General features: G+C 54.6%; 1 protein-coding gene and 1 non-coding gene across 10 annotated transcripts; one reads left to right on the forward strand and one right to left on the reverse strand.

The window, feature by feature from the left end:
* Positions 1 to 236: 236 nt before the first annotated feature.
* C1QTNF1 (C1q and TNF related 1) lies at positions 237 to 24,501 on the forward strand. Of its 9 annotated transcripts, XM_025279627.3 has the most exons (6): positions 679 to 1,063; positions 2,335 to 2,483; positions 7,424 to 7,507; positions 17,920 to 18,082; positions 21,581 to 21,720; positions 22,296 to 24,501. In XM_025279627.3, the coding sequence occupies exons 4-6, from the start codon at positions 17,934 to 17,936 to the stop codon at positions 22,844 to 22,846; spliced, it is 840 nt and encodes a 279-aa protein (XP_025135412.2). In that variant the 5' UTR covers positions 679 to 1,063; positions 2,335 to 2,483; positions 7,424 to 7,507; positions 17,920 to 17,933; the 3' UTR covers positions 22,847 to 24,501. The 9 variants fall into 9 exon arrangements, with proteins under 9 accessions (XP_044794570.1, XP_025135412.2, XP_006064187.2 ...); XM_006064125.4 differs by lacking the exon at positions 7,424 to 7,507 and having other exon boundaries at positions 17,917 to 18,082; XM_006064124.4 differs by lacking the exon at positions 7,424 to 7,507.
* TRNAG-UCC lies at positions 5,279 to 5,351 on the reverse strand. The gene has a single exon. It is a non-coding gene; the product is annotated as a tRNA-Gly (tRNA).
* Positions 24,502 to 25,521: the final 1,020 nt, after the last annotated feature.

Raw genomic sequence — 25,521 nt, forward strand, 5'->3', positions numbered from 1 at the left:
GGCAGTTATCAGGATGCAGGGAAGGAGTGGGGGGGCAAAGGATGTTGTTGCAAAAGAACTTTTGTATAAGATGGAGAAAACGTCTGTTTTTCGTATCAAGGAATAAAAGGCCCGATAGAGACTGAGAAACGCTGACGTCCCTGCTGGCCCCACCCTGGCTCACATGTCACCCAGAAAGTCTGCACCCCCAGCCAGGGTTCTTAACCTTTGGATCACAGCCTCCTCTAAGAATCTGATCAAAGCATTAGACCGTCAGCATCCAATAACACCCGAGTGTGCACACTCACAGGCACACGTGCAATTTTGCATTGTTTGGGCGTTCACAGATTCCCTCAAACCTGTCCGAGGCCCCTGGCACCCCAGCTGGATGTCTCAGGTCTGCCACCATCTGGGAACCGATGGGGGTGGGGTGGCTGCAAGTGCCCCTTGAGCGCCTTGGAGCCCAGCCCCCTGCCACCCAGCAACTCTGGGAGTTCCCAACCTTCCTTGTCCTTGGACCCCCAGCTCCCCCCACACCAGGAGGGACTTCCAGACCCTCAGAACCCCACCCCCACTGGCCAGTCCCCAGCCTGCCGGCTCCTAGGGTTGCCAGGAGGAGGGCGGCGCGGGCGCTCCCCCCCGGGCACACACACAGTTAATCCTCGGAGGCTGCTGTTTGGATAAAATGCGCTGGGAGCGTTCGAGGCTCCGCGGCCGCTCACATCTGGCCGGGATTTGCTCCTTACACGTCTGTCCCGCTTTCTTCGGCTCTTCCTCCACTTTCGAGAAACCGCGTTTCCGCTTCTGGCCAAAGAGACCTCGGAGTCCAGGCGATCCAGGTGCCAGGAAGGGGTCGGCTGTTGCCTGCACCACCTCCCCTCCCACCCCCGCTCCCCTACAAACTTTCGGGGCCCTCTGTTCCGGAGGACTTTTTTTTTTTTCCTTCCTGCTTGCTCTCTCCTTCGACAAGTCTGGTCTTCCCTCGACCTGGCCGGGAGGAGGCTCCGCCGCTGGGAGATGCTGTAAGAGAGGCCGCGGGGAGAACGCGGGCGGCCAGCTCGCTCCCGGACTCCGGTGGTTGGCGGTAGGTGGCCTGGTGGGCGGGGTGTTTGTGCGGGGCGAGGGTAGGGGGGCCCGGAGCTCCTTTTTCTGTCTTCAGCATACTCAGAGAATCGGTACCTTGACTGGGACGGGCAGCGGGCGAGGAGCATAGTGGGAGGGGTCGGGGGCACTTGCTGCCAAGGGGCAGAGAGACCAGTTGCGGGAAGGGTCCCGTGCGGGTTCCTGCTGCTGCCTGCCTTGGTGGAGATGCCACGGAGAGCCGTGGCGTGGTCTCCATCTGTGACCAGGAAGCAGGAGGCTCCGTGGCAGATGCTGTTGGGAATGACTGGTTCTGTTTGTTTGTTTTAGTCCCTAAGTGGTGCCTGACTCTTTGCGACCCCATGGACTGTAGCCCGCTAAGCTTCTCTGTCCATGGGATTTCCCAGGCAAAAATACTGGAGTGGGTTGCCATTTCCTCCTCCAGGGGATCTTCGCGACCCACGGATCGAACCCGCGTGGTCTTGCATTGGCAGGCGGATTCTTTACTACTGAGCCACCTGGGAAGCCCCTGGGAATGGTTGGACCTCCCTTGATTTTTGGGCGTGTTTACATTGCTTAATTCTTCTCCGGGTGTGAAAAGGAAAGGAATGATACCCAAGTTCCCCCTCTACCCCTGGTGGGGAGCTCCTGCCCCAATATCTCCTGGATCATGTGAGAGCCAGCCTTGCCTGTGGGCAACTTGGACCCCACACAGAACAGGGAATGCTGACTTTGGCCCCTACATCTAATGGCTTTGGTGTTCCTGGAGGAGATCCAGTCTGGACAGGAAAAAATGATGTCCCTTTCCTGGGGACCCTCTGGTCTGCCAGCATCACGAAGGTGGCCCTGGTTGGGGCTGGAGTCGCTGAGCTGCCCTTAAGCCTCTGGATGGCACATGCCTCTCGGTGCAGCACGAAGTGCCAGGCATCTCCATAGCACAGGTGTGAGCCCACCTGTCCAGGGCACACATGTCATGTGAGCCTGGGCCCCGCCCTGCACAGCTGCTGTGTCTTCCGTGGGACCCCAGCCTGCTTCAGGCTGACCCACTCGGGGAGGGGGGGGCGGCCCGCCCTGTGACTTGTTCCTGTCTCTTCTCTCTTTCATTTGGTTTCTAAGAACAGAGGCAGTTTGGCACACTAGGAGTTTCCTCCTTCCAAGCTTTGAAAATGGGGAGTGTCCTGAGAAACTGAGTTTTCTCAACCGCCAGCTACATCCTGGGTCCCCGGGGGGAGGATGTGAGGTCCTCAGAGGCTGCTGGGCCTTTGCTTTTTATAGTTCAGGGAAGCACGCGGACAGCCCCACGTGCAAGGTCACACATAGAGACACTCGACTGTGTGTGCTGCCGGGAGAGGCCGGGCAAGAAGTGCATGCTCCACGAGGCCTGCTCACTGTCCCTGCTGACCAGAGAGACCAGAAACACACAGGTGAGGGGGAGATGGGGGACTGAAACACACAGGTGAAGGGGAGATGGGGGACTGAAACATGCAGGTGAAGGGGAGGTGGGGGACTGAAACATGCAGGTGAAGGGGAGGTGGGGGACCAGAGGGTTGAGCTGTCCTCTCCCGCCCTCCTTCTCCACTCTCCTTCTTAACCTGAGCGCTAAGAGGAGCTTAGGGATGACCCAACAATAATAGTAGCAATATAAATGATGACAGTGCGTGTGCGTGTATCTGTGTGTTTCCCACGCAGTAAGCAATGAGCAAATGCTGATTCTCAACAGTTCTACCAATGCCACTGTCATCCCTGATAAGCTCAGAGAGACAGTGGCTTGGCCAGAGGCAGTAGGTGGAGGACCCGAGGCCTGCATCTCTGTGCCCAGAGAAGGGATATGACTTGCTCAAGGATGTGCAGCTTTCCAAACGGAAGCTGGAAAACCCAAGCTTCTCAAGTTTGCAGATTTCTACTTGCCAGCTGCCCACAGAGAAAGTTCCTTGGGGCCAAGACAGCCAGGTTCTGCTTCCCAGGGACCCTGGCCCTCTCCTCTGGCTCTCTCTCCCCCTTCCTTCTCTCATCTTGAGTCTCTTGGGATGCCAAAGTGAGCAGCGGGTCAGGAAGACAGAGAAATGCAGGTGCCAGAGGCCTTGGATGGGCCGTCTTTCAGCCAGAGGACACCACTGCCTGTCTGGGGCAGGTGCAGCCAGCCAGCGAGGGGCACGCTCGCAGGTGGGAGCCGAGAAAACCGACATGGCCTCGGGAAGCCTGCAGGCAACTCCCGCCTCATTCCTGGGACGTAACCTCCCTATTCAGGGCAACCAGCGCAGCATAATTCTTTTGGAACATGCTTCTTTCTGTTGTTCTTCCTGGTGCCTCACTCCCTTCCCTCCACCCGCCCCCCCCCCCTTCCCAGCTGTAATTAGCATGACTCATAAACCAAATATTCTGGCATTGAACTTTACCCATCAAAACAAAGATGAAAAGAATTTCATAGATACAGTCGGGCTGCTGGGCGCCCTCACTGGATGTGAGCTTGTCTTTGGGTTTTTGTCTTCAGGGGCCGGACCCTTGTGTGGGCCCCTGTTCCCGGAGTTGGGGGTGGCTGAGGCTCCAGGATCGTAGGCGAGAGGTGGTAGTTTGCAAACTAGAGGAAGAATAGAAAGTTTCCCTTCTGTTATGGTCCCCACACTCTGCTGACAACTTACGGTAACTCTGCCTGCTCACCCACCAGAGAGAGAAAGGGCTGTTTGGGAAGCAGCCTTGTCTCCTGGCTCTGAGAGCCCAGCAACCTTCAGTGGGGCCCATGGCATCCCGGGACACTTCATCTTGGTGGTGTAACTACCACGTGTGCTAAGGCTAATTATTTTCTTCCTGTTTTTACCTGCTGAAATCTGCCTTCTCATAAAGTCAAATGAGACAGGGCAGCTTCCTGGATGGGACTCTTGACATCTCCTTGAACTGACCTCTCCCACAATGCGAGGGACCACCTGCTCACATAGAGAAGGATTTGGAAAAGGACCATCAGAGCCTGACCAGGTGCTTCCTTCTGTGCTCTCAGGGCAGCCCAGGGAGCCGGTCCCCTGGGTCCCAGGATTTGGGATCCCTGGGGCCCCGCCTGGGCATCCCCGGCCTGGCAGGACCAGTTCTGCACTTAACTACAGACATGCAGAAGCGGGCACGCTGGCTCTTCCCTTCCTCCCCAAGCCCGTGATGAAACTTTTGCCACTGCGGCCTATGACCTCTGACCTTCGTCTTCCTGCCTCTTGGAGAGCAGCTTGGTGCCGTGAGCAGGCGTGGGAGCTCTTGAGACCTTTGGGGGCATCTTTATCTCTGAGTCCTCATCAAGGTTGCAACCGAGCAGTGCCTGAGCAGTTGGAGGCAGAAGCAACTCCCAGACCCTGTGAAGCCCCTCATCCTTCCCATGCTTGCTTCCCAGGACTGAGCTCAAAGCGGAATGGGCATGGGAGGCCCCCCACTGCCCACCCAGCTGTCCCTGGCCTGCGCAGAGGCCTTTGGAGTGAACCCCTCTCCAGCTGTGGACGGCACAAGCATAGTCCTGTCCTGGCTTCCTGTCTCATTCAGGATGGCCAAAAGGAGAGTTTTGGGCCTGCCTGCTCCTCCATGTCTGACCACTTCCCTGCCTGACCATCTCCTTGGCTCGTGTAGAAATTTTCCTTGAAATGAGATGGAGCCGAGCAGGAGACTGCGGACAGGGATGCAGGATGGGAAGGGAGGCAGACAGGCGGGGCAGGCCGTGGCGGGTGTGGGGAGACTGTGGACCCCAGGTTCATGGCGTCTTGTGCTGGGTCAGATGTTGCTGTTGGCCACTGATGGATCCCCACTTGGGGTAAGGCCCCAAACCCTTTGCCTCCCTTGCACCCCCTCCCAAGTGGGGACATCTGGTTACCAGCCGCCCTCTGCCCTGGGGACTAGCACAGGAAAAGGACCTCGCCTGGGAAGGCTGCCAGCCCTGGTGGCGCTGCGGGCGGGTGCAGGCCAGACGTTGGTTGGGCTGGGCTCTGCCCCTCTGCCTGCAGGTTCTGAGGCTGGTGGTCAGGGTGGGTGACTGGGGTGTGCTCAGACACAGTTGGGCTCTTTCTGCTTGTGAAGAGTCTGAAGTGAGTTCTGGTGAGAGATGGGTGGATCTGGGTGGGGTTCGGAGTAGCCCTGGCTCTCAGGTTTTCCAGCATTCAGGACATCTATCCCCCACCTTCCACTTCTCCCACCGCCTTTTTTTTTTTTTTTTTTTTTTTTTGGCTGCACAGTGTATCATGCAGGATCTTAGTTCCTTGGCCGGGGATCAAACCCATGCCCTCTGCAATGGAAGAGCAGAGTCTTAACCACTGGACCACCAGGGAAGTTCCCTTCCTCCCTCTATTTAAGATATAGTTATGAGAACAAGGGGCTTCCCTGGTGGCTCACGTGGTAGAATCTGCCTGCAATGTGGGAGACCTGGGTTCCATCCTTGGGTCGGGAAGATCCCCTGGAGAAGGATCTGGCTACCCACTCCAGTCTTCTTGCCTGGTGAATCCCATGGACAGAGGAGCCTGGTGGGCTACAGTCCATGGGGTTGCAAACAGTCGGACATGACTAAGCAACTCACACTTTCACATGAGAACAAGACCCATGGTACTGTAATTTGGGTAGACCCATGAGAAAGAGACCCTGAGAATGTCCCATGGAACAAGCAGAGCCAGGCCTGGGCAGCTGGGGAGCTGTGCTGGAGTTCGATGCCTGCCCTTTTCACTTTGTTCCCTTCTGATACTGTATTCTTCTCCCGGTTCCCTCTCTGCAGGGACCTCTCCTCTGGGGTCCCCACACCTGACCCCAGGCAACCTCTGAGGGATAGGCAGACACTCAGTGCATCCCCAGTGTCGATTATTATTATTATCTTTTGGCTGCTCCATGCAGCATGCAGGATCCTAGTTCCCTGACTAGGGATTGAACCTGCACCCCCGGCATTAGCAGCACAGAGTCTTAGCCACTGGCCCGCCAGGGCAGTCCCCCAAAGTCGATTCTCTACGCCATTCCCCTCTGCGAGCTGCACTCAGCCTCAGACCCCTTTGCTTCTGAGCATCAGAGGGCAAGGGACGTTCACCATCCCTGTGAATTGTGGGCTTCCCTCTTCCCTCCCCTCCAGACCTCACCCATGCACCATTTGCTCTCTACCCTGCAAGAGCAGTGCCCTCAACATGTACATTCAGTGGGCAATAGCCCCCATGCCCTTCCATTCTGAGGTGTGAGGTGGGCTCCTGGTGATTCTGTGCCTAAACCCAAAGGAGTTCAGCTCCAGCGGTGGGCGTTAAGATACGGCCCCAAGAGATCTTAGCACATCATTTTGATGAGATGGTTATCAGGGATGCCCCAGTGCTCTGCATGGTGCTGGGCCTGGGACAGGCCCTCAGCAATCTGCTGAAGGGATGGACATGAGGGTTCAGCTGGGGGATAATTTCCGCAGGGCCTGGGGCCGCTGCTGCTGTTCTCGTGGTAACCTAGTGAGCTAAACAAGTGGATGCCTGCCCAGAAGGTGGGGGCCCCCCGCTGGACTGTGGTTTGGTAGAACCAGCCCGTCCTACCTGGTTTCTTCCTGGAGGTCCCCTTGAGGCACAGCGGCAGGAGCTCTGCTGTCAGACACACCTGGGTCTCACCTGAGCTGTAAGACTTGCCACAGCAGGGCTTGAGTGGGTGACTCCCTGACTCTGAGCCCATTTGTTCCTTGGAGAAATCGAAGTGGCTGTAGGGGTCAAGTGCAGTAGCCTCCAGAAGGCGTGTGCCCAGAGCCCAGCACGCAGCAGGTGGTTAACCAGTGGTCGCGGTAGAGCTTTGTTAGAAGCAATCTCTGGTAATGGGCAGGGCTGCTCACGGGCCCATTAATGCGCCTGACCATGCCTGACGATGGGCTCATGGGTTTTTCTCCATTTCCTCCTGTTTGATGGCTGCAGGCAGCTTCCTTCAGTAGCGAGTCACCAGTGACTGGTGTGTGAAAGGCAGAACAAATCCCCTGCTTCTAGAGAACGTGTTCTCTCCAGCTGGCCTGATTCTAGCCCTGCTCCGGCGCCTTCTCCCGCATAACCAGTACCCACGGTAACTCCAGGGTTCTGCTGCCTGATCGGAGCACCGAGTCTTCTTCTTTTTCCATCACATTGCTAGAACCCAGCCCTCTTCCCAGTGCTCAGCAGACACTCAACACACACTTGTGAAAGAACGTGGGACTTTAGCACGAGGACAATTTATATTCCACACAGTCTGGCTTGAGCCCCAAACTTGCCACAGCGTCCCCAAGCCCCTCCCCCATTCTCTCCCTCGCGTAGACTCAAATTCCTCAGAATAAACAAAATGCTCTCTCAATCCCCAGGGTGGGGCTTATTTGTCATTTTTCTAAGTGGAAAATAATGTGTACTTAATGTGAAAAAATATGTGACTATTATAGGGGAAAACCCCAGAGACACTAAAATAAGAAAATGGCAAACATCCATATTTTCATCACCCGCAGATAATTGCTGTCAGCAGCCAGGTGGGTGGCCTTCGGATCTCTGCAGTTACTGTATGTATGTGTGTGGATGTATTTTTATGTACATTTGTTTTCAACCTGCATTTTAAACTCATCAGCATTTTATGAACATCTTTTCATGCCCGTAAATCCTTATCTGTTGACAGAGTCAGTCCTTGGTGCTGCTGGCTGAGGTTGCCCACCTCCCAGCATCATTTATTTGTTTATTTGCTGCTAAGTTGCTTCAGTTGTGTCCGACTCTGTGTGGCCCCATAGACGGCAGCCCACCAGGCTCCGCCATCCCCGGGATTCTCTAGGCAAGAACACTGGAGTGGGTTGCCATTGCCTTCTCTGATTTGTTTATTTAAATGCCTTTAAATGGAGCATGTGTTTCCTGGTTGTCGCAGTCTCCACCCCTCCCTATGACATTACAGCCAAGACCACGGTCAATGGCTAAACGCACTTGAGTTTGTCGCCCTGAGCAACCACCTCGTTTTTAGTTTTCCATTGTGTGGATGTACCGTCATTTGATTAGACGGCTTTTGCAGGATCTCGGAGGTGGTTTGTAACTTTGGTTGATGGAGGCAGTGGGTTGCAACTCTTATTTTTCTTTTAAATTTTTTTCTTTTTGGATCTTCGTTGCTGCTCGTGGGCTTTCCCTAGCTGTGGTGAGTGGGGGCTGCTCTTCGTTGAGGTACAGGGGCTTCTCCTCATGGTGGCTCCTCTCGCGGTGCACGGGCTCTAGGAATGCGGCTTCAGTGGCTGCAGCACCTGGGCGCACGGGCTTAGTTGCCCCATGGCATGTGGGGTCTTCCTGGACCAGAGACGGAACCTCTGTCTCCTGCACTGGCAGGTGGATTCTTAACTGCTGGACCACCGGGGAAGCCCGTAACTCTTTTTTTTTTGAAGCAGAAGGCTTTGAGTGCTGATAAGAGGAGCATTTGAGGCAAAGACGGCTACCTGGTCACATCAGGATTCAGCATTCTGATGACACATAATAGTGTGTCCTTGGTCACTCTCCCCACTTCCCTTCTCCCCCTACTGCAGACCACCCACGTTCCCAATTAGAGACAGAGCTGAACACACTGGCTTGAGTCCTCTTTGGACGATGGCTCTGCTACCTGAGAAGGCCTGAAAGGGAGGCGGAATTCAGTCAGTACTGAAAGTCAGACCCCAGACCCTGGAGATGCTTGTGAAAAATGCATCACCTGGGTGTGAGGACCTTCTGGCCTGTGACCAGACAAGAAAGCCACCCTGTGCCAGATGCTGGGGGAGGAAACTTCCTGGAGGAGGTGGCATCGGGCTGGGCTCTGAAGGACACGGCAATGGGGAAGGTGGCAGGAGAAAGATATGGAGGATGAGACCGTGGTGTGACTTGTGTTGGGACTTCCACTGGCTCTAGGTGGCTGGCGTGAAGGATACAGGTGCAGGGGTGGGGATGAGGGGCCAGAGATGAGACGGGAGATAGATGGTGAAGTTTAAACATTTCCTTTATTTTCGTGGGAAGCCTATGGGGCCAAGGGTGGCATTCAGATGTGCAGGTTTGAAAGTGGCCTCCGGCAAGCAGTTTGCAAGGCAGAGGAGAGACGAGACAAATGCAAGGCTGAGAGAAAAGCGGTGATGGCACCCTAGACGGGGAGAGAAGACCTTCAGGAGGCCTGGTGATGGTGCAGGAGAAGCAGGGGTCTAGGGGTCTCCCAGGTGCCAGCCTGGGGCCCCTGTGTGAACAGCTGTATGTGCAGGAGTAGGAGCAGGGCTGCAGGGGGCTGAGAGAGAAGACAGAAAGCTAACAAGGGGCTTGAGCATCTTACGACAGACTGAGGAGACCTGGTCTGAAGACACCTGGACACCTGGGTCCAGACCAGCGCTGTCCAATAGGACTTTGCAACCATGGACATATCCTCCCAGCTGTGCTGTCCAGGAGGGGAGCCACTTAAGATGTGCTTGAGTGACGGAGAACGGAAATTTTCACTTTGTTTAGTTGTCATTAATGTATCTGGCCCCAGGGGCCAGACACTACTGTTGTGGAGAGCACAGGCCCAGAGCTTGGTGGTCAGGGATGCCTGCTGGGGACAAGGATCGAGGACCCATCTGCTGAAGCCATCGTATAGGAAAAGACGGGCAGAAAGCGTTTGCAGTGAGAGGGACTGAGAGCTGAGGCCACAGCCTGGAAAACACCTGTCTCTAAAGGGGAAGTTGCCCAGGGTAAACCCTGGGACACAGGGTGGGCCGGAGCGGGGGCGGAGAGGCGGGTGGTCATCTCCAGCAGGCGCTCTGCAGCGTACACGAGAGCCAGAGCCGTCTGGGCTGGATCGGGAGGCGGCGGGACTGTTGGATGCTGAGCTAAATTACGCTCTTGACTTAGAAGCCACTAGATGTGGGACAACCTTCTACCTTTTGCCAAACTCCCCCCGCCCTGCCCCGTCCCTGGAGATGGCTGTAAAACGCGGCAGTGATTTTCAGGTCCCAGAAAATTGAAAACGGTTGTGCTGCTGGTAAAAGGGATAGTGCGGTGGCCGTGGAATTCCCAGCTACTTCCCACCCTCCGTCTTGGGGGCGGTCAGCCCTCTGAGGGTGTCACCGCTGCGGGGCAGTGGGCCAGGGGCCAGGCCACCTGCAGCGTGGGCTCCGGCGAGGCACAAGCTGTCAGTGGCTCTTCTCTCTCGCACGGTTCTCAAAGCGGGGGCAAGCCTGCCGCCCGAGGCCTCACAGCTGGGAGGTGATCTAAGGACAGGGCTCTAGTCAAGGAAATCTTTGTTTGCACTGGGAGGCTGGGCTGGCCAGGTGCCCCCGAAGGCCCGCCGCCTGCAGCCCACGTGGTCTCCTTGTTTGCAGGGCCTGGGCAGAGATTTAGGCAGTGTCTGCTCTCAGCTCCAGGTGAGCCCTTTCTGGTCTAGGCACAGAGAGTTGCCCCAGGAGAGGATGGAGATGTTTCAGGATGGGGAGGAGGCCTGGCCCGTCTTACCTTGGCTATTTGGCCCCAAGTCAGCGCAAAGGAAGCCCTTGCTTATTGATCAGCAAGTAGCCCTGGAAGACTTCATTGCCATCCCTGGCCTTGGGCTTTGGAGGGAACAAATAAACCCCCAAACCTTAAGAAAATAAACCCTCTTCCTCTAAACCAGAGAACAGCTTCTTGGAAAAAGGAGAAGAAAGAGATTCAGCAAGGGAGATGGGCGCCTGGACGCCTTCATCTTTTGGGAAAGGCTCAGCTTACCCCCAGTTGACCGGCGCATGCGTGCGTGTGTGCTCAGTTGCATCTGGCTTTTTTCTACCCCATGGACTGTAGCCCGCCAGCCTCTTCTGTCCATGGGATTCTCCAGGCAAGAATACTGAGTGGGTCAAAGCCGGTGCTCTGGGACAACCCAGAAGGATGGGGTAGGGAAGGAGGTGGGTGGGGGGTTCAGAATGGGGAGACACATGTACACATGTGGCTGATTCATGTCGATGTATGGCAAAAACCACCATGATATTGTAAAGTAATTAGCCTCCAATTAAATAAATAAGTAATTTTTTTTTTTTTAAAGGGAGACACACACACGCAAAGAATACTGAGTACATTGCCATGCCCTCCTCTGGGTTATTTTCCTAACCCAGGGATTGAACCCGTGTCTCCTGCATCTCCTGCTTTGTAGGCTAATTCTTTACCTGACTGGAGTTTCTTTAATAAAGGATCCCCATCCCCCACCGCTGCTTCCTCTAGCGTGTTGGGAGGAAGCCAGAGAGGGCCCAAGACCAGCTGGGGCTGCCCCATTACAGAAGGGAAAATTAGATATGAATTGGGTTCCTGGGTTTGGTGAGCAAACGTCATTTATCAAGTGGACGTCACTCTGCCTCCCTCCTGCCCATCACTGGAGGAGCCTGGTAAATGGAAAATGAGTGTGATGAATGGCTTCTGGGGAAGGAAAGCAGATGCCATGTGTTAGACAATCCTGATGGTCATCAGGGCCAGAGGGACACCCCAATATGGGGCTTTCTTCTTTCTGGGCACCCCAGGATCTGAGTCCAGGGGACCTCTTGCAGCAGCTGGAGAGCTCTGAGCATCTCAAGTGGAGAATTTCCGCCAGATGTTGAAGCAGAGAGGGCAGCCCCAGGGCTTCCTTTCTGGTGGAGAGGAGACCATGGAGGGGAGAGGGGGGCAGGAGCAGATGTGCCGCTTGCTGAGCTGAGGGATGGATGATGCTGGGTTTAGACAGGCTCTGATTGGATGCTGAGTCAAGTCGCCTTCTTACCTAGAAGACATTAGGTGTGGCAAGACATCCTATCTTAGGCCCAGCTTTCTTGGGAGATGTGTGTGAAATTTGGGGATTGATGTCCAGGCCCTAGAAAAGCCAGACGAAGATATTTGTCTTGGGGGTAAATTGAGGTCTGGGGCCCGGCCAGAGCTCCTGGAAAGCGTCAGCTGGTACAGAGGAGCAGAGTCCTTCAGGAGATATTAAGGAGGGTTGGTGACTGATTCAGTGTGGCGGGCATGTGAGAGGAAGGCATCTAAATGACTCCCAGATTTCTGGCCCACTGTTTGCTCATGCTTCCGACTCCCCCACCCCCCAACTTCATGTTAATAGGACTGAGCTGCCCAGTGGAGCTTTCTACGGTGATTGAAATGTTCTGTTCTCTGCCCTCCAGTATGGTAGCTCCCAGCTCCCCGTAGCCATTGAGACCCTGGAATGCGCCGAGTGTGACTGGGAACAGAATTTAGAATGATCTTTCCTTTATTTTATCTTTTTGCTGGTGCCATGCAGCATGCGGGGTCTTAGTTCCCCAAGCAGATATCAAATCCGTGCCCCCTGCTATGGAAGTGTGGAGTCTTCACCGCTGGACCGCCAGGGAAGTCCTTAGAATGTTCTTTAATTTTAATTGGTTTAAAATGAAATAGCCACAGGTGGCTGGTGGCTACTGCAGGGCACAGCACAGGCCTAGAATGTCTCTCTCCTTTTTTTTTTGTAGATGAATATCTTTTTAAAATTTTTAGTTTGTTTCGTTTTGGCTGTGCTGGCTCTTCGTCGCTGAGTGGGCTTTTCTCTAGTTGCGGAGAACGGCGGCTAGTCTCTAGTTGTGGCGCGTGGGCTTCTCATTGCCTGGCCCCTGTTGTAGCGGAGCACCGGCTCTAGGGCCCGCGGGCTTCAGTAGCTGCGGCGCATGGCTCAGCAGCTGTGGCTCCCAGGCTCTAGAGCACATGGCTCAATAGTTGCGGTGCACGGGCTTCATTGCCCTGCGGCACGGGGGGTCTTCCTGGATCAGGGATTGAACCCATGTCTCCTACATTGGCGGGCGGATTCTTTACCACTGAGCCACCCAGGAAGCCTCCAGAATGTCTCGTTTTGAGTCAACATCGGCCGTTTTTGCCTTGAGCTGTCTCCTTCACTGGCTGGTAATCGCCTTGAGGTTATGGGGTGTTTATAATCTGCAGTGGCATCCCTGCCTCCCAAGCTCTTGCCTGATGCTGTACGCATCACCGGCATCCAGGAAACCATGGCTGTGTTCAGTTTTCTGCTGAGAGGCAATTCCTGAGCTACATAGGCCATTTGGACTTGTCTTCTAAATTCCTTCTAATCCAGGGAGATCCCAGGTTTCTCTCCCCTCTCAGAGCAGCTGGTTACCTGATGATGATCAGGGAAGAGGGAAAACCATGGTTATAAAATGCTTTTGTCCAAGGGCACTGAGCTGGGTGTGGCCACAAGGCAAATATGTGCAGCCTGAGGGCTGGGAGTTCACTATCAGAACACTGGCTGACACCCTGGAAGTGGGCGGGTCCCCCAAAGTGCTGGGACCGATTTTTAAACAGATATAAAGAAACTTAGACTTGTATATGAAAATCCTCTCCTTAAAGGATTCACCACACATCCATTCTGGGGCTCTGGAAGATAAAAATAATTAACCAGGAAGTGTTCTCACACTTCCTGCCTTCCTCCAGACCCTGCCATTGACCCAATTCCTCCTTTTCCCCTCCCACCTACTGTTGGAAGAGGGGAGGAGGTTAAGCTGCAGGGTGATGGGGAGGGTTGAGGGAGAGGAGAAGAGGAGCCACAGGTCCTGGAGGGAGTGAGTGGTAGAAAAAGATGTTCATGGAATTGCCATGGAATCTGGCAACTGAGTGTCTTGCAGGGTTTGGGATGGGCAAGTCCAGAACTTGAGTCATGTTGGAATCGACCTCAGACGCCTTGACCGCAAGGCAGCCAGGAGACTGGACCACGCAGGACCAGATTCAGAAGGGTTACACACCCCTGGCCGAGGCGTTCTGGGGGCCGCTTCCCGGACCTGCCTCGCTGAGCACAGCACGCTCTCCTGAGTCACCTTTCTGGGCTCCATACCCCCTCTGTCGCAGGGGACTTTGTTTCACTGGAAATCACTAAAGTGGGCCAGAGCCAAGTTTGGTTGGAAGTTGGGCAACACTGTTTTTTTGCCCCAAAGTGATTAAAATGATCATAGTCATGATGCTGACTTTGCTGTGGGACTTGGGGAAATGGTTCTGAAGATAGTTGCGAAGAGGGAAAGGTTTCAATCTGGGTTTGCCTTGGCTCCAAAGAGGAGGTCCTTGAGGAGAACCTCCAGCCTCTGCTGACCTCTCTCAGTCCGCCTGGCGCCTCCGACACTGCCGGGCCATCACGGCTCCACCCCCACCGATATCACCACCCCTTCACCAGCTGCATCCTGGTCTCCGTCTCTTCTGACCCAGGTACAGAAAAATTCCCTTTCTAGACTTCGAAAGAGACATACCTACGTGCAGAAGGGTGCTTCCATTGGGGGTGGAGGACTGATTCTCAACTGGGAGGATTTCTGCCTTCTGGGGGACACGTGGCAAAGTCTGGAGGTTTTCCGCTGTCACAACTGGGGGTGGGGCTATGCTGATTGCATCGAGCGGGTGGAGTCTAGGGATGCTGCTAAACATCCTGCAAAGCACAGGACAGCCCCTCCCCCTCCCTCTACCCCACGACAAAGGCTGATCCACCCCCAGATGTTCTCGGTGCCCAGGCTGAGGGACCCTGGGGGCAAAGGAATTAAAGATAACTCCTTCCTTCCTCTTGCTGTTATTTTCCAACTTTCCCCAAATGAATTATATATTAACTTTGGATTCAGGGGGGAAAAGATGTTTAAAGAAAGGAAAATCTCTTTTCCTTTCAAGTGATGCAAGTTTGGCATTGAAGAGGAAAACGAGAGTAATTATCAAGGCGCCAAGGAAAAACAGAGGAAATACAGAAATAGGGCAATAAACAAATTTGGAGAATTCAATCTGACAAATATTTGTTGAGCAAAGGGTGCTGCAGGATGCTTGGCGGGTCCAAGATGAACAAGACCATGTCCCAGGCCCAGAAGAGGTCACGGGTCTGCGGTGCAGAAACTTCCCGGCCAAGAAAAACTCTTTGCAGAATGAGACAATATGAGAAGCACAAACAGCAAAGAGCAGGGGAAATTGGTTCCAGTTGAGGATCTGGGGGGCTTTCCTGGTGGCACTAATGGTAAAGAACCCGCCTGCCAATGCAGGAGACATAAGAGACGTGGGTTCGACCCCTGGGTCGGGAAAATCCCCTGGAGGAGGGCATGGCAACCCACTTCAATATTCTTGCTTGGAGAATCCCCATGGACAGAGGAGCCTGGGGGGCTACAGTCCATGGGGTCGCACAGAGTCAGACACAACTGAAGTGACTTGGCACACAGGCATGCACCAGGGTCTGGGAGACCTTCAGGAGGAATATGAAACACCTGGATGGGTCTTGGGTAGGATTTTGATGTGATCGGAAGGCAGCCTGTTGAATTCAAATCCAGCCCCCACGGCTTATAAATTGGACAGCCTTAGGCTAATCAACTTTTCAATGTCATTTTTTCCTCACTGGTGCTTAGTCACTCAGTTGTGTCCGACTCTTGGTGACCCCATGGACTGTAGCCCGCCAGGCTCCTCTGTCCATGGGGATTCTCCAGGATAGAATACTGGAGTGGGTTGCCATACCCTTCTGCAGGGGATCTTCCCAACTCAGGGATTGAACCCAGGTCTCCCACATTGCAGGCAAATTCTTTACCATGTGAGCCACCAGGGAAGCCCTTCTTCACTGGTAAATTTGGTATAATAATGAATGAATATTGTCTCCTTAAAGGATTCCCTGCAGGTCCATCCAAGGCCTTTGATGGGGTAAAACCTATTAATGAGGAAGTAATCTCAGAAGGAACCCAAACCCACAGGGTTGTATGGATGAATGGAAATGCTCTAGTGATCCCCAGCACTGGGCCTGGGGCAGTTGTCAGAGGAGCACGGGCTTTAAGGCATGTGGGCTTCAGTAGCTGCAGCGTACAGGCTCAGTGTTGTGGCGCATGGGCTTAATTGCCCTGCAGCAAGCGGAATCTTCCCGGACCAGGGATGGAACCCGTGTCCCCTGCATTGGCAGGTGGAGTCTTCACCACTGGGGCACCAGGAAAGTCCAGGAGAGATTCTTTTAATATGCATTTTATGAATTACACTTATAAGTACAAACTAGTTTTGTGAAATGGAGGTGAGGTAGTGAACATTTTGAGTGAGGGCGCTGGTTCCAACCAGTCTCTAGGTCATTGGGAAGGTCTCTGGGCCCTGACTCTTGGCAGGTAGAGAATGTGAAGGTGGCGGGCCCAGCTAATCCACTGCAGGGGATGGGGGTATGCAGAGAATTGAAGAGGTGGTGGAAGTGTGGGTTGGGGGCTTGGGGGTCGGGTTCCTGCGGAGGCCAGCCTTCCTGGCTCCGTCTCATATCTCTGAGGACCCACTGGGAGCCTCAGCTCCCTTGGCTCTGGGTGCTGGTCCTCTGCTTCCCCCAGGTTTTCCTGACCTGGCATGGGGCTCCAACAGGGCCAGAGCATTCTGTCTTCAGAACTAAAACAGCGAGCCCACTAACACACAGAAGAAAGAACGAAGCTGAGACTCAGCACAATGAGAGGGTCGTGCCCTCCCGGGCTGCGAGGTCTCTGAACCAGGGGAAGTGAAGTACGTCCACGGAGGCCCAAGACATGTGAAGGGAGCATTCACCTGGATAGACGATTACCAAGAAAAACAGAACTCGTTCTCAGTATTTTCGTTCCCCTTAGACATGAAAAGAGGAATTAAAGAAAAATCAGAAAATCAGACAGGACCTTCTGAGGCTGTTTCCTTGCTTTGATGCTTTGTTCCTCCCCCATGAGGCCTTGTTCCCAGCCCCAGCCTGGCTGAGAAGGGGAGTGGGCGTTCTTACTCCCCCAGCTTCAGCCCTTTCACTGTGCAGTCCAGAGGGTCCAATTTAGTGTCCTCGTCAGCACTTTCCATGTTAAATTGTATGTTTTGGTGAACAAAATGGGTTGGGATTGACCACCGTCTTCCCTTCCATGATGGGAGGTTTTCCAGCCACCAGAAATAGCCGAGGTGCACGTGACTCCTGACTCCACATGCATGTAAACCCCATGGCTGGCCCGGGTTAGCCAGGGTGGTAACTGACAGTGAGAAACAGGTGAGATGTTGTGTCTGTTTTAAGCTCAAGCACTGCCCCCTAGTGGGCTCACTGAGAACCACCCCAGTGGTCAGCTCTTTCTAGAAGGACTATCTCAATCCTGGACGAAGAGGGTCCTGTCCAGAGCTTTTTGGAGAGACATGGAGCTGGCTTCAGTGACCATAAGTGCCCTCTGGGGCTGGGCAGACTCGCCCCCCACCCCCACATCAGATGCTCAAGGACACTCACTGGTGGGCCACCTGGTGGCCAGAGAGCAACTGGACACCTTCCTGCACACCAGCCCCCACAGTGCCGGCTGGGGCAGACTCACTGCGTAGTGGACCCCCAAATTCATTCCAGATTTTGCTCATTGTCCTAACACGGTCAAGACACAATCATCTTCAGATCTCAGGGTTGAGGGATCTCCTTCCTGGGAGGCATGGGGGTGCTGGGCAGAGCTCAGCGGCCACAGGCAGCCGGGTGCTCCAGGGTGGAATGTGCGAGTCTGTGCATATTAAGTTTGTGAGTGTGCTGAGAGAGTGCATGTGAGGGGTGGGCATGCATGTATGCCCGAGTGTGCACACATGTGAGTGCATGGGAGTATACATGAGTGTGTTGAGTGTGCAAGTATGAACACAAGAGTATGGATTTGAGTGTGTTTTAAGTGTACTGTCTTGAGTGTGTGTGGAGTGTATTTGTGTATGAGTGTGTATTGTGTGAGAGAGGGTGTGAGTATGTGAGTATGTGTATGAGTGTGTATTGTCTGTGTGAGAGAGGGTGTGAGTATGTGTGTGTGTGGGCCCGTGTGTATGTGCATGAACATGCACTGGGGTTTGTGTGTATGTGTGGGAGTGTGTAGCTAGGTATGTGAATGTGTTGAGTGTGTGAGTGTATGATCACCCTCCCAGGAGAAGCAGCAGCGAAGCGCCTCCCAGAGTAGTGGCTGGGCGAACTCCATGGGCTTGTTCTCCCCATGGGGTTCTTCCAACTCACATCCTCCGTGTGTCTCCCCAGCAGGGCTCGGCGGGAAGATGGGCTCCCGCGGGCTGGGACTTGCGCTGGCATGCTGCCTGCTGCTGGCCTTCGCCTGTGGTCTGGTGCTGGGCCGAGTGCCCCATGGGCAGCAGGAACAGCAGGAGCAGGAGGGGACCAGGGAGCCGCCGATGGACCACGCTGAGAGGTGAGGCCGTCGGGTGTGGGTGCCAGAGCTCCGGCTCAGTGGTGGGGATAAGGGCCGAGTCCAGGCGCCCCCGAGTGCTTGTTGACGGCCAGAGGAGAAGGGGCAGAGGCTGAGGCTGAGGAGCTGGGGGACAGAGGCAGCATTTCTCCTTTCAGTGACCCGGGCGTGTTATCTGCAACTGTGGATAGTAACCCAGCCTCATTCCAACCCCAGAGGAATATGGGTCTGCCTGAGGTTCTGCAGTCACATCCTTAAAAAACAACATGCCACCCCCCCGCCCCAGCCTTTGGTTTCTTTGCATTCTCGCCTGTCCTTTGAGAGGATCTATTAGAGCTCTAAGCACCAGCTGGAAGTAGAAGGCAGGGACGCTGCTAGACCAAGAGTGCGTCTCCACCACCTGGTAATGTAATGATCACATTACCAGGTAGGGGACAATGGGTGAAGACTGACACGGGAAGTGGCGGCTTTCCTGGAAAAGTTATGAATTTCTTCCTCATGGCATTGTCTTCATATACCTGATAGCTCAATTGGTAAAGAATCGCCTGCAATGTGGGAGACCTAGGTTCGATCCCTGGGTTGGGAAGATCCCCTGGAGAAGAGAAAGGCTACCCAGTCCAGTATTCTGGCCTGGAGAATTCCGTGGACTGTATAGTCCGTGAAAGAGTTGGACACGACTGAGCGACTTTCACTTCACTTCACTTCACTTCATATACATATGCCTTCAGTGATACACAGACTCTAGGATCTTTGGGATATTTTGTAGGTATACATAAAACGCTTAGGATTACTGATGGAAATGTTGTTCATCAAACAAGAGGTCCTAGACACCCAGTGCTGGCTTTGAGTTTTATCAGCACTTTTCACTAGTCAACTTTGGGCTAACTTGATACTCAAGGCTTTGGGCTGTCTTGGAACATATTGGAATTGCATAGGTGTGGGGCAAAGGAACATCATTCTTGGGCCTTTCTGCTGGCTCAGACTTATAAAGACTCTGCCTGCAATGCAGGAGACCCAGGTTCCATCCATAGGTTGGGAAGATCCCCTAGAGAAGGGAATGGCCCCCCACTCCAGTATTCTTGCTGTAGAATTCCATGGACAGAGGCAGACTACAGTCCATGGGGTCGCAGAGTCGGTCAGGACTGAGTGACTCACCCTTTCACACACACAACAGCATTCTTGACCTTTGTCTTTTCTTCTCCTCCCCTTCCTCTTTCTCCTTCTTTTCATTCAACAAACATTAATCAAGTGCTGCTACTGAGCTGGCCCTCCGCCTGGCCCTGGGGACATGCACATCAATGACACAGTCTCTGGGCTCGAGGAACTCCAAGGCTGTGGGGGGACAGACACACATGACCCACCTCAGTGAGGCTGGCTCTGCAGTACAAGTGTGTCCACAAGGTGGATGTGCAGGGTGGGGGAAAGTTAGGTGGAGAAGTGACTGGGTCTTGAAGGTCGCTGGGGGAGCATCCCAGGCACAGAAGCAGGGGAAGCTGCCTGGCAGCCAGGGCAACACGTATGAAGGACAACCTTTCCAGTGTCTGACTGTGTAAGGCTAGTGGGTCCTTTGAGTAGTGGGAGCCAGGGTTGGAGGGTGGAGGCTGGGAGGATGGGATGAGCCTGGTGGGGAAGGATCTCTCTGGAGCGTCATCTATAGGGGAGTCGTGGAGAGATTTGCATTTCATGGTGTTCTAGAAAGAGTTCTGGAGGGTGGCAGAGCAGGGGATGAACTGGCAAGGGAGAGGTGAATTCCAAGAGAGCATTCAAAATGCCAGTGGTCCCAGAAGTGGGGAGAGCCAAGGGCCCAGCTCCTGGAGGTACTTTGATGGTGGACTGGGCTGACCCCTCAGGAACGCATGATTCTCCGAATGGAGCAGAGAAACATCTGTAATGAGGCTGAGAGTCCCATTCTGGTCATGCTGGTCATGCTGCTGCTGCTGCTGGGGACAGGGTTTGGAAAGAGAAGATTCTAGGGACGAGCAGCAGTGAAGGGCAGTCAATTTGGAACACTTCTTATGTGTGGGGCTCATGGAATCATTGTGGAGACTTCTGCTGGGAGGTGGGGGCAGGGTTTCTCTGAGAGTCTAGGACTTGTTTAGTTGCTAAGTTGTGTCCAACTCTTTTGCGCCCCCACATGGACCGAAGCCCGCCAGGCTCCTCTGTCCATGGGATTTCCCAGGCAAGAATACTGTTTTTTCGGTATTGAATACCATAGGCGTGGGTTGCCATTTCCTACTCCGGGGGATCTTCCCCCGGAGAACCTGAGTCTCCTGCACTGGCAGATGGATTATTTACCACTGAGCCACGAGGGAAGCCCCTAGAGCTTGTAGGTGGCTGAGTTTAGGGCATAGAAATCCTTTTCCTGGATTGTCTGTGATTTGAAAATAGGAGCGGAGTAAAAACAAGGGGCTGACCCTTTGATGAGCGGACTGTGCCACCTCCAAGATGGTGCTGGCACAACCGAACAGCGGCAAGCAGAGAGCACGGTGCAGTGCAGTGTGACGCCGGGAGGTGGCAGCACGGAGCTGCTGCTCCCCGGGATCCTCCGGAGCCCCTTTCCAAATGTCAGGTTGTAAACAGGACCGTAGGGTCTCCAGCTGCTGCAGCTCCCAGGAATCCCACAACGTCTGGCTGAGCCCTCTCATTTGCAAACAAGTCAGCTAAACATAGTGTCTTCCAGAATCCTGGAGGTCAGAGTTCCAAGTTAAGTGAAGTGAAATGAAGTGAAATTCGCTCAGTTGTGTCTGACTCTTTGCGACCCCATGGACTATAGAGTCCATGGAATTCTTCAGGCCAGAATACTGGAGTGGGTAGCCTTTCCCTTCTCCAGGGGATCTTTCCAATCCAGGGGTCGAACCCAGGTCTCCCGCATTGCAGGCAGATTCTGTACAGTCCGAGCCACCAGGGAAGCCCTAGATACATGAAGGGGTTGTTCATTCAAGGGCTGCCATGTCATGTCATCCAGAGACCCCTCCTAGAGGTGCCAGATTTCTCCCATGCAGCCTCCATCTTGCCAGGCCCTCAAATTATTGCTGTTTTTGTTATCATTATTGCCATGACGGTCACTACAGCTAACGGAGGGCAGGGGCTCTTTCTGAAACTTCACTGAGGATCTTAGAGTTCACCAAGAGCCAGTGCGGCACATCTGGGAGGAAGATGTGGCTTCCTGGATGGCGCTCACAGTAAAGAATCCGCCTGCCAATGCAGGAGACGCGAGAGATGCAGGTTCAATCCCTGCATCTGGAAGATCCCCTGGAGAAGGAAATGGCAAGCCACTTTAGTATTCTTGCCTGGGGACTTTCACGGACAGAGGAGCCTGGCGGGCTACAGTCCATGGGGTCACAAAGAGTCGACACGACTGAGCACACAGCATAGCAAGAATGCAGACATCTGAGTTGAGAGCAGGCGAGTCAGGTAGCCCAGACCCTCTAGCAGAAGATGGAGAAGAGTTCCTGGCTCTGAGAGTTCCTGGCTTTCACGGTGAAGTCTTTACTCCCTTAGGGATGAAGAAGAGCATGAAAAATACGGCCCCAGGCAGGACGAGGAAGCCCCTGCTTCCCGGTGCCTCCGCTGCTGTGACCCTGGTACTCCCGTGTACCAGGCCATCCCGGTGCCGCAGATCAACATCACCATCCTGAAAGGTCAGGCACAGAGACCAGCCGAGGGCACCTTCCCCTGGGGAGCAGAGGGGGCGCTGCCCTGTCCTGATCAGAGGGCGGGGCAGAAGATGGAGTTAGAGAGGAGGAGGGGCAGGGGCAGATGGCTCCCTTGGGGCACTGAGCAGAAGCATGTTGTCATCTGGGGGGGAGGAAGGAATTCCATTTCTGAGGCTCTGGTCCCCTTCCAAGAGGAGAGGTTGGGCACAGGACCACGGGAGAAGGAGCCTCAGGGCAGCTCTGGGTCTCACCCCTCCTGCATTGGCACCGAAAGCCTCAGGTTCACAGTCCTGCGAGCAGCGCATCACCTTGCACAGCCCGGCACAGCCAAGTTGGGAAGCCAAGCGGCCCGGGTCCTACATCCCCGGGGCCCTGTGTCTGCAGTTCATCTGCTTCGAGAGAGCCATGGGCCTGACTGCTGCTCCTGTTGCTTTTGGATAAATGCTTTACGTTGCAGGGATTTTCCAGAAGGAACAAAAAAAAAATTTTGATTGCTTCTGGATGAAAACAGAAGAATCTTTGAGATTGTTTGACACCGTGTGTTTTCCCGTCCTGTTTAGGTGAGAAGGGCGACCGGGGAGACCGGGGCCTGCAAGGCAAATATGGCAAAACAGGGTCCGTGGGTGCCAGGGGCCACACGGGACCAAAAGGGCAGAAAGGGTCCATGGGGGCCCCTGGGGACCGCTGCAAGAACCACTACGCCGCCTTCTCCGTGGGCCGGAAGAAGCCCCTGCACAGCAACGACTACTACCAGACGGTGATCTTCGACACGGAGTTCGTGAACCTCTACAGCCACTTCAACATGTTCACAGGGAAATTCTACTGCTACGTGCCCGGCATCTACTTCTTCAGCCTCAACGTACACACCTGGAACCAGAAGGAGACATACCTGCACATCATGAAGAACGCAGAGGAGGTGGTGATCCTGTACGCGCAGGTGAGCGACCGCAGTATCATGCAGAGTCAGAGTCTGATGCTGGAGCTGCGGGACCAGGACGAGGTGTGGGTGCGCCTCTTCAAGGGCGAGCGGGAGAACGCCATCTTCAGCGACGAGTTTGACACCTACATCACCTTCAGCGGCTACCTGGTCAAGCCGGCCAACGAGCCCTAGCCACCTGCCAGCCTCCATCACCACAGGCTCACCTTTCCTTCTCCCCGTGCCCCACCCTGCTCCGCTGGACCTTCCCCCCCCCCCCCCCCCACCATCTGGAACCTCCCTCACCCACTCCTGGTCAGCCCCACCTGCACCCGGGTTTCCCAGGCCCCCCACGCCGCCCTGCTTTGGCATTCGACATGACGCCCCTCACGGGAGCGGGAAGCAACGTTGGCTGGGTGGTCTCAAGCCTTGCTGTGTCCGCATGTGCAATCACCAGGTGGGTGTGCCTACGGGAGTTCCCCTCTGTGTGCATGTCCTTGAGTGAGACCCTCCCCCGACGTGCCCCACGACAACGATGCACCAGGGTGTCCCAGAGCAAGCCACCCTTGCTCCAGTTGCTGGGAATAATAAAGCCAGTTCTAAAGGTTGTGAAAGGAGCAAAGTAAACCATGAAAAGAGAGGGAGGCAGTTGTTATTTTTGTCTTCCACTGGCCCCGCTGGCTCCCAGGAGGGCCATCTCCGCTTAAGGCGGCGGAAGACTCCTGGTAAGACAAGATCTAAAGTGGATGCCGAGGGTATCCACTAGAGAGGAAACGACTGGCTTAATATTTTAGGCCACATATGAACCTTCTTGGGGGACAGCTGGACTGATGTCCACATCCTGTGGACATTGCTGCGGCCTCGCCCAGGGGCTCAGCTGGTCTTTCTGAGCCACAACGGTGAGGGGGTTTGAACTGGGCGGCAAGTGTCGCTTCCTCAGAGGGGCAGCCACGCCCTCGGCCTCGGCCTCTGATTGGGGGAATAGTCTGCTGTTCAGTCTACTAGAAACCGTGGGCTTCTGGCAGCAGGTGGTTCTCTGAGCAGCAAAGGTCAGTACAACCCAGACAAGCCATGCATCTTTGCATGGCTCTGTTGACCACACCCCCCACACCCCACCCTGGCATCCTGGGCAGGGCTTCCACGCCTGCCACCCTGGCACGGGCTTTCTGTCCCTCTTCTCCAATGGGTCAGCTAGGGAAGGCTCAAGGGTCTTTGGTTTTGTAGCAGCTCTCATGGTTGCACAATATTTTCAATAAAACCTGCTCATACACCCTCTCAGAGTTCTACACCCCAGAGGGTTCAGCATTCAGCCCGCCAGGACACTCCCCTCGAACCTCTTTGACCATCAGCCTAAGACCATGCAGCAGGGGGCTTTCCTGGGCCCCAGAGCAGGGGAGAGTTCGAAGGGACTGGAAGGCTCCCCCCGCCTGTCTCCAGAGCTCCTGCACAGCTTAGCCTCTGAAAGAGGGCGTGTCCCCACCACCGGTGTCAGAGTGGGGTGTGGGGGCGCTGCCTGGATTGGTGCTCTAGTTCTTGGCTGACTTTGGCCAGGCAGCCCTCCCCCACTTCCCTACATCAACCCCCAGGGCCGGGGTCACCCTGCCTGCTTGGGCCCTAGGACTGACAGGAGGCCTCCTGCTCACAATCTGGTAACACCCAGTCTTGACCGATCCCTCTGCCCTCACCGGGCCTGGCTGTGGGGTCTGGGGTCCCTACATCCCTCCCTCTGCTGGTCAGACTTTAAAAACTGTGTTTCTGTTTCTGCTGGTGAGCAGGGTGCCTGCCTGCTGCTTTGTGCTGCCTCGGTGCTCTTCCAGAAAACATTAAACTTGGAATTGTGTGTTTCAGCATCACAGCCTCATAATTTTTGGGCCTTGAGACAAATCCTCCTCCTTTCTTTCTTTTTTAAAAAAATATTTAGTTATTTGGCTGCATCATGTCTTGTTTGGACACACGGGACCCTGTGTTGCCACGTACAGACTCTCTAGTTGTAGCACTGGGCCTGGTTGCTCTGCAACATGTGGGGTCCTAGTTCCCTGACCAGGGATGGAACCAACATCCCCTGAATTACAAGGCAGATTCTTAGCCATTGAACCACCAGGGAAGTCCCAAATCCTCCTCTTTTCTATCTCCTCCCTTCCCCCGCCGGAACCCCGCCTACTGTCCATTGGCAGCCTGGGAGCCTTTAGCTTGGAACCTGGGAACATGAGTGCCCAGTGGCCATAGGCTGGGCCATGAACTGCCTCATTTCTCACAGGAACACATTTCACAGCTGGATGAGGCCCCATTGGATGCCCGGTAGGGGAACAGCTTTCCTTGCTTTTTCCGGCTTCCAGTGGCCCCACGTGTTCCATGGTTTGTGGCCACCTTGCTCCAGTTCCTGCCTACCTCTGTCTTCACGTGGCCTTCTTTCCCCAATCTCTTAAATCTCCCCCTCCCTTCTCTCCCAGCTGTTGGAATTAGGGCCCAGCCTAAATCCAGGACCATCTCCTTCCTCTTGAGATCCTTGCCTTGATTACATCTGCAAAGATCCTATTTCCAAATAAGGTCACGTTCACAGGTATCGGGGGTCAGGACCTGGATCTATCTTTTGGAAGGATGCAGTTCAACCTACTACAGCGGCTTGCCGGTTGAGTACACCCACTGACAGCACCTTTTATGCCTGAGCGGTGAAGAGCAGATGTTTCTTCTTCTCTCCCCATTGCTTGCCAACTGGGTTAGTGGCCAGTGACCTTATCAGACTGCCAGCAGGCAGTGCCGAAGCTGCCTTGGCTCCGCTGGTGCCAGCAGGCTGGCAGACAGCTGCTGTCCTCCCTTTGCCTGGCTATGGAGCGGGCCTGGGTGGCCATACTCAGTCTTGCACAGGGGCC

This window comes from Bubalus bubalis, chromosome 3 (genome assembly GCF_019923935.1).
Source record: "Bubalus bubalis isolate 160015118507 breed Murrah chromosome 3, NDDB_SH_1, whole genome shotgun sequence".
Classification (NCBI taxonomy): domain Eukaryota; kingdom Metazoa; phylum Chordata; class Mammalia; order Artiodactyla; family Bovidae; genus Bubalus; species Bubalus bubalis.